This window comes from Chiloscyllium plagiosum, chromosome 16, assembly GCF_004010195.1.
Source record: "Chiloscyllium plagiosum isolate BGI_BamShark_2017 chromosome 16, ASM401019v2, whole genome shotgun sequence".
NCBI classification, from domain to species: domain Eukaryota; kingdom Metazoa; phylum Chordata; class Chondrichthyes; order Orectolobiformes; family Hemiscylliidae; genus Chiloscyllium; species Chiloscyllium plagiosum.
Window position 1 is genome coordinate 52434749 of NC_057725.1, and position 13267 is coordinate 52448015.

The 13267-nt window shown below is 40.4% G+C and overlaps 1 protein-coding gene and 1 long non-coding RNA gene across 5 annotated transcripts in view; one reads left to right on the forward strand and one right to left on the reverse strand.

Annotated features, from left to right (window-relative positions):
* The window catches only part of LOC122557915, a 98094-nt gene that overhangs the window by 42140 nt on the left and 42687 nt on the right, over positions 1–13267 (forward strand). The window lies entirely within an intron of this gene.
* cars1 (cysteinyl-tRNA synthetase 1) overlaps positions 1–13267 on the reverse strand; it is a 205681-nt gene that overhangs the window by 18547 nt on the left and 173867 nt on the right. For all 4 annotated transcript variants that reach the window (XM_043706117.1, XM_043706116.1, XM_043706118.1 and 1 more), the window contains 4 exons: positions 11754–11851; positions 5638–5827; positions 4389–4457; positions 3132–3213 (listed from right to left, as the gene is read on the reverse strand). In XM_043706117.1, coding sequence (XP_043562052.1) covers positions 3132–3213; positions 4389–4457; positions 5638–5827; positions 11754–11851 — 439 coding nt within the window. The remainder of the gene's footprint in view (positions 1–3131; positions 3214–4388; positions 4458–5637; positions 5828–11753; positions 11852–13267) is intronic.

The window sequence follows — 13267 nt, forward strand, 5'->3', positions numbered from 1 at the left end:
TCGTGTAACCTGAAACTTGTTTTTGATAACTGGATATCTGACGAACACCAACATCATGAACATCTACCGCAATTTTCTAAAAGTTGTTGACAAGTTATGTGCAAAAGGCAACTGAGGTTTAAAATGATGGTGATTCTGGTTTGGAAAAGAACTTGGTTGAAGGGTGCAAAGGCGGCTAGAGGAATCAGCCATAATAAAAACAAAAATGCTGCAGAAACACAGCAGGTCTGGCTGCATTTATGGTGAGAGAAACAATGTTAATGATTCAAGTTCAATATGACACTTCTTAAAAGAGAGTTAACGCTATTTCACTCTTCACAGATGCTACCAGATGTGCTGAATTTCTCCAGGATTCTTTGTTGTAAGTCCAGCATCCACAACATCTTGCTTTTATTTACAGGAATCAGTCATGTTGAATAGGAGAAACAGTTCAGTGGGATGGTTCAGGGATCAGTAACGTTAGTAGACTTGACATTTAACTCAGCAAAGCACTTTATCAAGGAGCAAACAAAGTATGGATCCACATGGCCAAAACAAGTAAAAACACAAGTTAGTTATGCTGAGACTGTGGTACTCTGGTCATGGGTAAAAAAAAAGGACTGCAGTTGCTGGAAACCAGATTCTAGAATACAGTGGTGCTGGAAAAGCACAGCAGTTCAGGCAGCATCCGAGGAGCAGGAAAATCAATGTTTCGGGCAAAAGCCCTTCATCAGGAATTGAGGCAGAGTGCCTGCAGGGTGGAGAGATAAATGAGAGGAGGGTGGGGAGAAAGTAGCATAGAGTAAAGTGGGTGAATAGGGGTTGGGATGGAGGTGATAGGTCAGAGAGGAGGGTGGAGAAAGGTAGCAAAGAGTACAATGGGTGAATGAGGGTGGGGATGAAGGTGATAGGTCAGAGAGCAGGGTGGAGTGGATAGGTGGAAAGGAAGATAGGCAGGTAGGACAAGTCATGGGGACAGTGCTGAGCTGGAAGTTTGGATCTGGGGTGAGGTGGGGAAGGGGAAATGAGGAAACTGGTGAAGTCCACATTGATGCCCTGGGGTTGAACTGTTCCGAGGCGGAAGATGAGGCGTAGGGTGGTGAGGGAAGCGGCAGTGGAGGAGGCCCAGGACCTCCATGTCATCGGCTGAGTGGGAGGGGGAATTGAAATGTTGGGCCACAGGACGGTGTGGTTGATTGGTGCTGGAGTCCCAGAGATGTTCCCTAAAGCGCTCTGCTAGGAGGCGTCCAGTCTCCCCAATGTATGGGAGACCGTATCGGGAGCAACGGATACAATAAATGATATTGGTGGATGTGCAGGTAAAACTTTGATGGATGTGGAATGCTCCTTTGGGGCCTTGGATGGAGGTGAGGGAGGAGGTGTGGGCCCAATTCCTGTGGTGGCAGGGAAGGTGTCAGGACAGGAGGGTGAGTTGTTGAGGGGCATGGACCTGACCAGGTAGTCACGGAGGGAATGGTCTTTGCGGAAGGCGGAAAGGGGTGGGGAGGGAAATATATCCCTGTGGTGGGGTCTGTTTGGAGGTGGCGGAAATGTTGTCGGATGATTTGGTTTATGCGAAAGTTGGTAGGGTGGAAGGTGAGCATCGGGGGGTTCTGTCCTTGTTACGGTTGGAGGGATGAGGTCTGAGGGCAGACGTGCGGGATGTGGACGAGATGCGTTGAAGGGCATCTTTAACCATGTGGGAAGGGAAATTGCAGTCTCTAAAGAAGAAGGAGGCCATCTGGTGTGTTCTGTGGTGGAACTGGTCCTCCTGGGAGCAGATATGGTGGAGGCGGAGGAATTGGGAATATTGGATGGCATTTTTGCAGGAGGTAGGGTGGGAAGAGGTGTAATCCAGGTAGCTGTGGGAGTCGGTGGATTTGTAAAAAATGTCGGTGTCAAGTCTGTCGTCATAATGGAGTTGGAGAGGTCCAGGAAGGGAAGGGAAGTGTCAGAGATGGTCCAGGTAAATTTAAGGTCAGGGCGGAATGCGTTGGTGAAGTTGATGAATTGCTCAACCTCCCCGCGGGAGCACGAGATAGCACCAATGCAGTCATCAATGTAGCGGAGGAAGAGGTGGAGAGTGGTGCCAGTGTAACTACGGAAGATGGACTGTTTTACGTAGCCAACAAAGACACAGGCATAGCTGGGGCCCATATGGGTGCTCATGGCTACCCCTTTGGTCTGGAGGAAGTGGGAGGATTCGAAACAGAAATTGTTACGGGTGAGGACCAGTTCAGTCAAACAAATGAGTTTGTTGGTGGAAGGGTACTGTTGGGGACGTCGGGAGAGGAAGAAACAGAGGGCTTGGAAGCCCTGGTCATGGAGGTGTAGACGGATTGGATATCCATGGTGAAGATAAGGCTTTGGGGGCCGGGGAAACGAAAGTCTTGGAGGAGGTGGAGGGCATGGGTGCTGTCTCAATCGTATGTGGGGAGTTCCTGGACTAGGGGGAATAGGACAGTGTCGAGCTAGGTAGAGATGAGTTCAGTGGAGCAGGAACATGCTGAGACAATGGGTCGGCCAGGGTGGTCAGGGTTGTGGATCTTGGGAAGGAGGTAGAACTGGGCAGTGCGGGGTTCCCGGACTATGAGGTTGGAAGCTGTGGGTGGGAGATCTCCTGAGGTGATGAGGTTCTGGGAGATGATGGTTTGGTGATGGGGGGGGGGGGGGATCATGATCGAGGGGGCGGTAGGAGGAGGTGTCGAGTTGGCGTCTGGCTTCCGCGGTGTAGAGGTCAGTGCGCCAGACTACCACTGCACCCCCTTTATCTGCTGGCTTGATGGTGAGGTCGGGATTGGAGCAGAGGGAGTGGAGGGCTGCGTGTTGTGAGGGTGACAGGTTGGAGTGGGGATAGACAGATTGAGGCGGGTAATGTCCCGACGGAAGTTGGAAATTAAGAGGTCGAGGGTGGGTAATAGGCCAGCAAGGTGAGCGGGAGTCCTAATTGTAAAAGTAAGCTCGGAGACGGAGGCAATGGAAGAAGTGTTCGACGTCACAGCGTGTATGTCATGCTACACCTTCCTGAAACACTGTAATAATCATTTAACCATAGTATCTTGGGACTGTGACTCAACTACATTAGGCATTGGGAGGACACCCATAAGCTAAACAGATGTATTAAGAAATCATACAGATTCATCGTTCTGTACCTTTCTTCTCACGGGCAATTTGTCGAACATTCTCACGAAAACCTGATAGTACCTTGAGGTAGGGCATGATAGTGGTTTCCACCTGGATGCAGAAGAGAAAAGAGTTAAAAGGGAGCTGAATCTGACCAGTGGATCTGTACAGTAAAAAGGTTCCTCGTCACACCATAGCAATCCAAGCCTAACCTTGTAACACAATTCACGTATTTTTTGGATCGATTGTGACAGGTCTGCATGGCCTGATGAAGCAGACAGCAACTTCAGTGTTTCCTATACAGTGTCAGCTCTTCCTAAGACCATTGCATATCAATTAACATCTTTTTATTGGTTGTAGAATAACATTTCAGACCTAGCTGACAGGCAACTTTGGAGTTAAAAGCTTATGGGTTCAAGTTCCTCCAGGATTTAAGCACATAAGTCAAGGCTGAAGTGCTGCACTGTCTATAGGTACTGCTTTTTCGATGATGCATTAAATAGATGCTAAATCGTCCTGCAGCGTCCAGGGATGTATTGGTTTGGTAGATTAGTAAAAGTGAGGTTATGGGGATTGGTTCTGGGTGGGATATTCTTCAAAGGGCCAAATGGCCTTCTTTTGTAGTGTAGGGATTCTATGATTCTCTGAATAAAGACATTTTGCCTCATTTCATTCCTAACTTTCTTGCTGACGGTCTTGAAATTGTGACTCCTTAGTACTGACATAGCAAATAGTGGAAATAGAATGTCCTTCTTTACCCTGTCAAAATTGTTCATAATTTTAAACACTGCAAATAAGGTCACCTCTTAATCTTCTCTGCTCCAAGGAAAATAAGCCCAATTTCTCTAATGTTTCCTTGTATCTAAAATTCTTCATTCTGGGTATCATTCTAATAAATCTCCTTTGAACTCTCCCCAGGATTTAACATCCTTCCTTAATAAGATGCCCAGAACTGAACACAATGTTCCAAATATGATCTGACCAATGATTTGTTGAGGTGTAGCATTTAAACACAAATTTCTTGCTACTTTCCCCATCAAAGACTACACTTGGAAAGAACTAAACAGCTGCCGAGTGCTTTGATGATTGCAACACAATGGAAGTTTCTATATATGAGCGATCAAACGTTCATTTTTTTTCTTGTTATACGATATCAAAGTACAGTATCAGCAGCCTCCAACTGTATCACTTTGCTTGAGTTATAATACACTTCAATGTGGAAGCAAAATGGTAAAGGAGACTTTGCAGATTCTTTTATAAGAAATATAGCCTGTGCAAATACTTACATTTAAACTCTGGCTGCCTCTTCCAACAGGGAATCCAATTGGTTCTTCACCCTCTATTGCTCCAAAGATCTGATTTATAGATAGGAGAAAACAATGAGGCAATTAAGCTTATAGTTTTCTTTCCCACTCTCAGGTCGATCAACAAAGCCTGATAATTAAAAGTTTTTCCTGCTTACACCTTATAAGCACAATTCTTCAATTAGATCTGAAGCAATTATACACTTCAATGAAAGGAATAGGTATAGTTAGATCAACTAGTATTTTGAATGCCTTGTACAACACTGGCCCACAAGCATACAAATACTGTGAATTAGTTGAAACTTAGCAGGGACTATAATTGTACTGGTAGAATTTGCAACAGCACCGTGGCTATAATGTGGAAAATTCTACTCCTGATCATTATCCATAGTACACTGTGTAGTGGTCACATGATATTATCATAGACAGATGCACCTGCAGCAAGCAGATTGGTGAAGAGGAGATTCAGTATGTTTTTTCCTCTTGTTGGTTACTTCACCATCTTGTGCAAATTCACTCTATATATGAATGCTCTGATTATAACTGACTGTATCACCACCCATGGATCAGTACTTTTTTGGAAGAATTATCGCCATGTTCACTCCTGTCGAGGGACACACATGCAGATTGGTCATTTAGGCCAGGTTTCAGTATAACCAGGCCTCTGTGGTTGGCTAATCTAGAAGCAGTCAAGTGCCTTTGGCAGAAGCAGGGAAAACTGGGGGGGAAAAAAAATATGCAAAACAGGTTAAAAACAAACCTTACACGTCAAGTATGAGGAGACCGTTGTGGGTGGCAGCTCTGAAGAAATTTATTGGTGCAGGCTGCTTATTTTCAGAAGTTAGTAAGTTTAAAAAAAATCAAACATTTGGCAATTTATTGATGAAATTCAAATAGGAATTGGAAAAAAAACTAACATGGTTATCAAAGTATTAGAATGGAAGAATCAGATAGTGAAGAATTACATGGTAAAGAATAGCAAATACTGGAAATGCTCAGCAGATCTAGGAATTATCCATGGAGAGAGAAAAAGCATATATGTTTCAGATTGACAAGTCTTTGTCAGACCTGAAACATCTTCTATTTCTCTTTCCCCAGATATGTCATCAGACTTACTACACATTTCCAACATATTCTGTTTTTAGTTAAGATTTACAAATGTGCAATACTTTACTCAAGGAACAGATATTTGTGGGAGTAACCAGCGTTACATTGTGTTTCCCCATCTCACCTTCAGCATCTCAGTGAGATACAATGCAATGCTCCTCAACAGCATCCGATTTGGTAACTGTTTGTTGCTTTTCTTTGCTGCAGTGTATGTGTTACATTGGCTCACAAGGGAACGCAGCTCTTCCATTACAGTATGGGTGTCAATGTTATCACACAGTGCCTTGTGCACAGCTGTTTTTTTCTCATAAAAGCTGTAATTAAAAATAAAGTATTTGTGTACAAGTACAGTAAACTGGTTTACATGTACCTTTCCATTTGAAATAACTGTGAAAAGTACATTATTCAATTCTTGAGATGTGACTATAGAATTCAAATCATGAGAAAAAGGCTTAGGAAACCAATTCTGTTAGAGAAAGGCATGATTCAAGCACCTATAAATACCACATTGTGGAAATTCCATTCAGAAGTGTGCTGGTGGCTGAAATAATGAGACAAGTAGTTAACCTAAATAAAGCTGAAAGGCAATGCTGAGGGAAGATAGTCTTGGTTGGTTTAAATAGTATGTTCAAAAATGCCACATTCTAGGGCCACACATTCATTTATAAACTCACATATTGATGCACAAAACTTCATAATATGCTTACATTTTAATTACACAGCTGTTGTAGGTTTAGAAAACCTGATTATTATTCAAATGATTTTCATCATTTCATCATCAAATTGTTTTGTCTGAGCTGCTCGGAAAGCTGATCAGAACAGACTGCAGTTCAAAGATAGGGATATTGTTGCTGTTATACCATTTGTCTCACGAACTCCAGAGGGGGAGGAAGAAAAGTTATTGAGCAGTACTAATAGAAGATTCTTCAGTCAGTCAGAGGAATAAACTGACATTAATACAGCCGCAAATATAACTCTCGGATGATGCATTGATTGCCTGATGTCAGGGTCAAGGATGCATTGGAGCAGCTGAAGAACATTCTTATGTGGGAGGGTGAAACATTCAGAAGTTGTAATCCATTTGTGTAGTTATGACTTATATAGGAAAAGGAAAGAGATCCCAAAAGTAGATTACAGGGAGCTAGGAAGGAGATTGAAAGCAGGACATCGAAAGATCAGGATTATTCCCAGTCCCACATGCTGGTGAACACAGTATTATGACATGGGGGTAAACCACCCTGCTAATTTAAACCTTTAACACAGAAAAGATTTACCCCGTGTGGTAATCTGTGAAAATTGAAGAGGCCAAGAACTATCCCAAAGGTCACTACTTAGAATAAAAATGAAGAACTTTATTTCTTAAAGTACAACAGACAATAACTAAGAACTATATACAAGTCCTTTTCTAACCTATCTTTTACCTTCCCCTTCTACAATACTAGTCTGATAAAATCCCCGGATTAAGATTTACCAAAAATTCAAATTTCAAAACCAGCCAGCTGTTGAATCTTCTCTCTGGATCTTCCTCTGTCTTCTTTTCTTCTTCTTAAGGATTTCTATTTCACAGGTCACTGATCGATAAAGGTACCTTTAGGAGAGCTATTTTCCGGGCAGTCTGTACATGCTGATGGCTTGGCAGTTCTCATCCAATTGTTCAATTTTTCCCTGTCTTACACCCACAATAATCGGCTTTTAATATTGTTAATATACTAAATTCAAATTTGATTGGAGTTTGGTATTTCTCGGGGTATAATTTAAACTGATTGGCCTAATTTGAATTTGCTTTGTCATCTCCAAGCAACCTAGCTTACCAAATTTACATTGTTACCTTAGAACAATTGGTGCTGTGTCAGGTAGTTCTGCTAGCTTTTAACTTTCTTAAAGGTACGGTACACCCACATCTTCGTAACAACAGAACCAGGAGAATGGAGCGATTGAACACAACGCTGAAAAATTGGTGTAGAAAAGTGAGAATCAGCTAACTGAAGAATTGGGGCTAGTTCCGAGTACAAAATCGTCATGCTGCATCTTGGCAGGACTGGGACTTACATCCTCACAAAGAGATTTGCTAGTGCTGTCGTGGACGGTTTAAATTAGATTGGTAGGGGACTGAGAACCTATGAGGGACTTAGGTTCAAGGGATGCAAAATAAAGTAGTCAGCAAATCTAGAAAGAAGATAGATGAATCAATGGCAAGCATCATATAGAATCCAAATGGAGAATATTAAAAGGGCTGGATTAAAAGCACTCCACCTAAATATGTGTAGCATTCACAAGAAGGTTGATGATGCACAAAAGGAAGTAAATGGAAATTATTTAAGAGTTTAAATAATTAGAGACTTTGCGAAAGGCTGACCAAGATTGGGAATTGAATATTCAAATGCGGTCTAATTTAGGAGTAGTAAGCAAAAAGGGAAAACGATGATGGGGTGGCATTCCTAATTATGGATGACATTGACACATTAATAAGAAAAAGCCTTTGACTGGAGGATCAAAAATGTTGATTCAATTTGGGTGGAGCTAAGAAACAGCAAGGGATAGCAAACATTGAAGGGGAGAGGAGTTTATTATAGAAATAAAACTGTAGTACTAATTTTGGGCATGCTATAATCAGGACATTTGTGACATTTGTAATGTGGATAATCGTGGCAACTCGAATTTGCATACAGCCTAGGTTAATCAAGTTGGCACGAATGTTGCTAGGGATTAAGTCATGGAATGTGCACAAGAAAGATTTCTCGAACAGTGCGTTGAGGAGCCAACTAGATTATTTTGGATTATGTATTGTGTAGTAAGGTTGAACTCATTAATGGCCTTGCTGTAAAGGAGCCTTTGGAAAACAGTGACCAAAACATGATAGAATTTTATATTAAGCTTGAATGCAACATTCTATTCATTCTGAAACTAGGGTCGTAAATCTAAGCATAGGAAACTCTGAGGGCATAAGGGACAGGCTGACTAACTTTGATTGAGAAAATACATTGAAAGATTTGATGGTAGATAGGCAATGGCTAGTATTTAAAGAAATACTACGAAGTCTACAACAGTTAAACAATCCTTGAAAAGGCAGAAACACCAAAAGCATGAGCGGCTTAAAAGAATAGCAGATACAGCATTCAGCCTGATGATTGGAAGAGATTTAGAACCAAGTAAAGGTCAGCCAACAAATCAATAAGGAAAGGGAACATAGAATATGAACGCAAGCTAATGAGGTGCATAAAGGGGGAGTATAAAAACTTCTACGGATACATGAAAGGGGAAAAAAATAACAAGCATAAATTACAGGTGAGGATAGGAGATTTTATAGTGCAAATTGTGAAATGGTAAAGAAATGAAACAGCTACTTTGCTTCTGCCTTCATGTCAGAAAATCTTCTGGAAATATTAGGCAATCAAGGGACTTATAAAACTGAAGAACAAAAATAAATTATGTTAGAAAAGAAGCTGTATTTGAAAAATTTGAGAGCTGATAAATCTCTTGTACCAGATGGAATTCATACTGATGAAGGAAGTAACAACAGAGATAGTGGGTACATTAGTGGATATCGTAAATCTATAGTTTATGGAAAGGTTCCCACTGACTGGAAGATAGCGACTATAATACCACCATTTACAAAGGAAGAAAATAGGGGGGAGAATATAATAGAATGGATTGAGAGTTGGCCAATAAAGAGAAAGTAGAAATAAGGGATCATTCTCAGGATAACAAGTTGTTACCCAATGGTACAATACATGGGCCAGTGCCACGTCCACAACTGTTCACAATCCATACAAATCTTTTAGATATGGCGATCAATTATATTATTTCTAAATTTGCTGATTGCACAAAACTGGGAGAGGAAGTAAATTGTGAGAATGGTGTAAGGACGTTTCAAGAGGACTTGGATAGGCGAATGGGTTAAATCATACCAGAATATAATGTAAATAAGTGTGAAGTTATTCACGTTGGTTAAAAATAAACTTGAAGTACGAGTGTCCAAATGGATTTGGGTGTCCTCGTCTACCAGAGGATGCGGATGCAACAAGCAAGTAGGTTGGCATTAATTTCAAGGGGATTTCAGTGCAGAAGTAAAGATGCCTTGTTGAGTTGTACGGAACGTTGGTGAGACTTCACCTGCAATATTGTGTATATTTTCAGTCTCCTTGTACAAAGAGGGATTCATTTACCATAGAGGGAGTAAAACAGATGGTCACTAGAGTAATGCTTGGGATTGTTAATGAGGAGAGATTAAGAAAACTGGGTCTACGTGCTCGAAAGTTTCACTGATCTCATCGTAACTATCAACATTCTTACAGGGCATGACAGGGCAGGTATAGATCTATTTCTGTTCATCCCTATCCTAGCCCAACTCATGCTGATACCTTTCTCCATTTCTATCATTTCTAGACTGGACTTATTCCATTGCTCTTTTAGAAAATGTTAAATTGTCCACTCTGCATGAACTTCAGCTTTTCTCAAACTCTTTTGTTCATAAACTTATCATAAACCAAATCTGGCTAACCTATCACCCAGTCTTCCTGACTTAAATTGGTTCCAGGATTAATGGTGGCTGCACCCTTATATTGGAATTTCCTGCTGAATCTCCAAATCTCTCCCTCCTCCTTTATGACCACAGATCAAACCAAACCATTTGTCCAAGATTTAAGCTTCTCCTAATGTCATTGGCTTTGCACCTATTTATTTCTATGTATAAAGTATCTTGCGTATTTTTGAAGTTAAAAGTCACATATAAATATTGCGAAGACAAATAGCATAGAATTGCCGAATAGTACTTGGGTCATTTTTGTTTGAGTAAAGGACATGGAAATAGAAATTGACTCCACAGGTACAGTCTGACAAGAACCCATATCACTATGGGACTGACCATTTTTGTAAGGGCTTTGATGATTTCAGGTTCAAGAAGGAAATTTCTAAGGATCCCATGATTTCCCTTCCCTTCTACGCCCCATTCCCCCAAAACTGAATTAAAAAGAAAACTGACAAGATAAACATACATGCCATAAAAAACAGGATTAGAGTCATCGAGTTGTACAACAAAAACTTAGGTTCAGGCATTTCCTGAACTACCTACCACATGAAGACATCTAAAACCATATCTCTGCAGAGGTACAATTTATGTTTTATGTCTTATTAGAGGGAAGCATTGGAGATGGGAGGTGTGGGGGCAATGATGCAGTATGGTGTGCAATATTATACTCTTATCCACTGTTTCCAAGTAAATTACAGAATTATGGCTAACAATCTAAGACTCTTCAACTCCTGCATACCAACATACCAAAACCGTGGCACACAATTTGAGAGGGGGGGGAAAATAAGGGAATTCGGGAGTCAGCTTTGAGGATAATATTGGATGTCCTGAAGTATGGAGTCCTAATTGACAGTACTGGTCATTCATAAAGATAAGCTCTTACAGTTTACTGTGACCTACCAGAAACAAACTTAACATAAAGAACAAATGTGTACCCTAAACAATACATGGAGAAAATTATTGCAAAGCTCAGGAGAGTTGAGGATCTAAAAGCTGTAATCTGATAGAAGGCTGTTGGTAGATATGGCTAATTGTCAGAGTCCAGTTGTGTAGTGCATTTACCACTCAATCAAGTTGTTCAAGCTTACAGTCCTATCCTTCAAATTGAAAAGTGCATCTAACCCACTCCGATGGTGGTGAAACTCATCCGAACAAAACTGAGGACTCTTCCCTTCCATTCATTAAAAAAAACTTTTACTTTGTGGGGATGGACACTACATACCAATAAAGAACAAACAGTTCAGTAAATGAAAGTATTATTAAGGGCAAAATATGAGACCCTGGCATGGGTCAATATGGGTAATATGGGAACATGTCGTAAGTCGGACTTTCATAAACCTGAAACAAAATGTAGGTGGGGGCACTTCATGGTATGGCAAGCTGTTATTTCATGTCCATTACCAACAGACATACCAATAAATTTGACCTAAAAAATGAATCAAATAAACTAAAACAGTGAATACATTGTTAATACTCAATAATGCATGAAATGTAGGATCACCAAGTTTAATTACAACCTTGGGTGAAATCAGTTAAACGAGAATCAAAACTGAATATTCAAGTTAGTGTGGTTCAATACACACCATGCATTGCATTATTCACCAAGTTTTTTATATTTACTCTCCTAGCAATACACAGTTACAAAAGGTCCTTCTCTGAACTGCATCATTGTACTGATCCATGCAATCCTCAATGCACGAGTTGATACTGACCGGTTATTAAGTGTCAACTCCTGCTCTTGCCACCTCTCATACTGTCCTGTTATATCGGTGGGACTCCGCAAAATATCCTTCACATTCAGAAAGAACTCCTGGAAAACAAAGAGAGAGATATTAATCTGTAGGATGTCTTGCATTGCGACCCTGTTCACTAGACATTTTGCAACTTTAGTCAAACAGTGCTTACTAGCAGAGAATCAAACTATAACCATAAGAAACACTAGGATTAAGGAAAGGAAGCTACAAAAGGAAACAATGAAGAAGTATAAATGACAATGAATAATTCTACAGCCACATTGGATATTAAAGAGAAAGTCAAAGTAGTACTCAGGCAACTATTGATGAGTAAAGATATCAAAAAAGTATTGTACCCTGATTTTTATGAGGTGGCAGAAATTAGGAGTGTAGCATCATTTCAGTTGTAAAGTACTGAAAAGAGTAGTACTTTTAAACATATGTAGAAATATGAGCTTATCACGGTCAATCTGCATAGATCTCCTAAAAATAGGTTTGCAGGTAACCAGTCTTGCAGAAGTAATTGTAGAAATAAGCTAAGGTTTTTCAATAATAGTAAATTGATAGATTGGTAACTTATTGAACTCCATGCGCTCTATACTTATTGCAAAATGAATGTACTGTAGTAAATATCACGTTTGCACAATTGCAATTGGATTCACACAAAAGAACGCAAAATGCTCAATGGAGAAACAATGTATTTCATTGCATTCCTTGTAATGTTCAACTTTGAACTGCTGGAATGTACTTTCAGATACATTTTCATGAAAAAAGATCAGCAACAATTAGAGGGACATGTGAGAGAAGGACCTTGCGTCCGGCAACCAGAAGCACTTAGAGGAACAGGCAAGTGTGGATCCCTGACATAGGCAGTTTGAAAGAAACTAGTGAACAATGAAATCACCGGAAGACTAAGTTGATTGACTAACCTCTCATTAGAATCATATATGAGAGAAGAGGCCCTTTGACTCATTGAGTCCATACCACCAAACATTCACCACCACCAACACTAGTCCCACAGCCTTGAATGTTCAAGTTCTCACCCAAGTATTCACTCTCATTTGCTATGTGTGTCAGATTTGACCAAGGATAGTTTGGGCCAACTATATTTATTTTAAGGACAGCAATGAGAGAAGAGGTGGCTCTGATAGCTGGAGCTCCACTGGATTGGGAAATAATGTCAGTGATGTCATGGGAAAGTTAAGAGTTGATTGGTTGATGAATAACTACCGAGTCATTAGTGAGGTTTATCAATAGTTATAAGGTTCAATAAGTTATGGTCAAGTAAAATAAAATGACATTTGAGGTTTGTCCTCCTCTCCCTGTAAATTGGTTAAAAAAAAGAGAAATAAACAGAAGCGTTAAGCACTACCGCAGTTAAGCGGTAGTGTGGGGGTTAATAAAAAAAAAATTTAAAAAAAATAAACATAAAATAAAATGACCATAAATTAAGTAATGCTGAGGCATGACATGGTAAGCCAATCTTGTGGAAT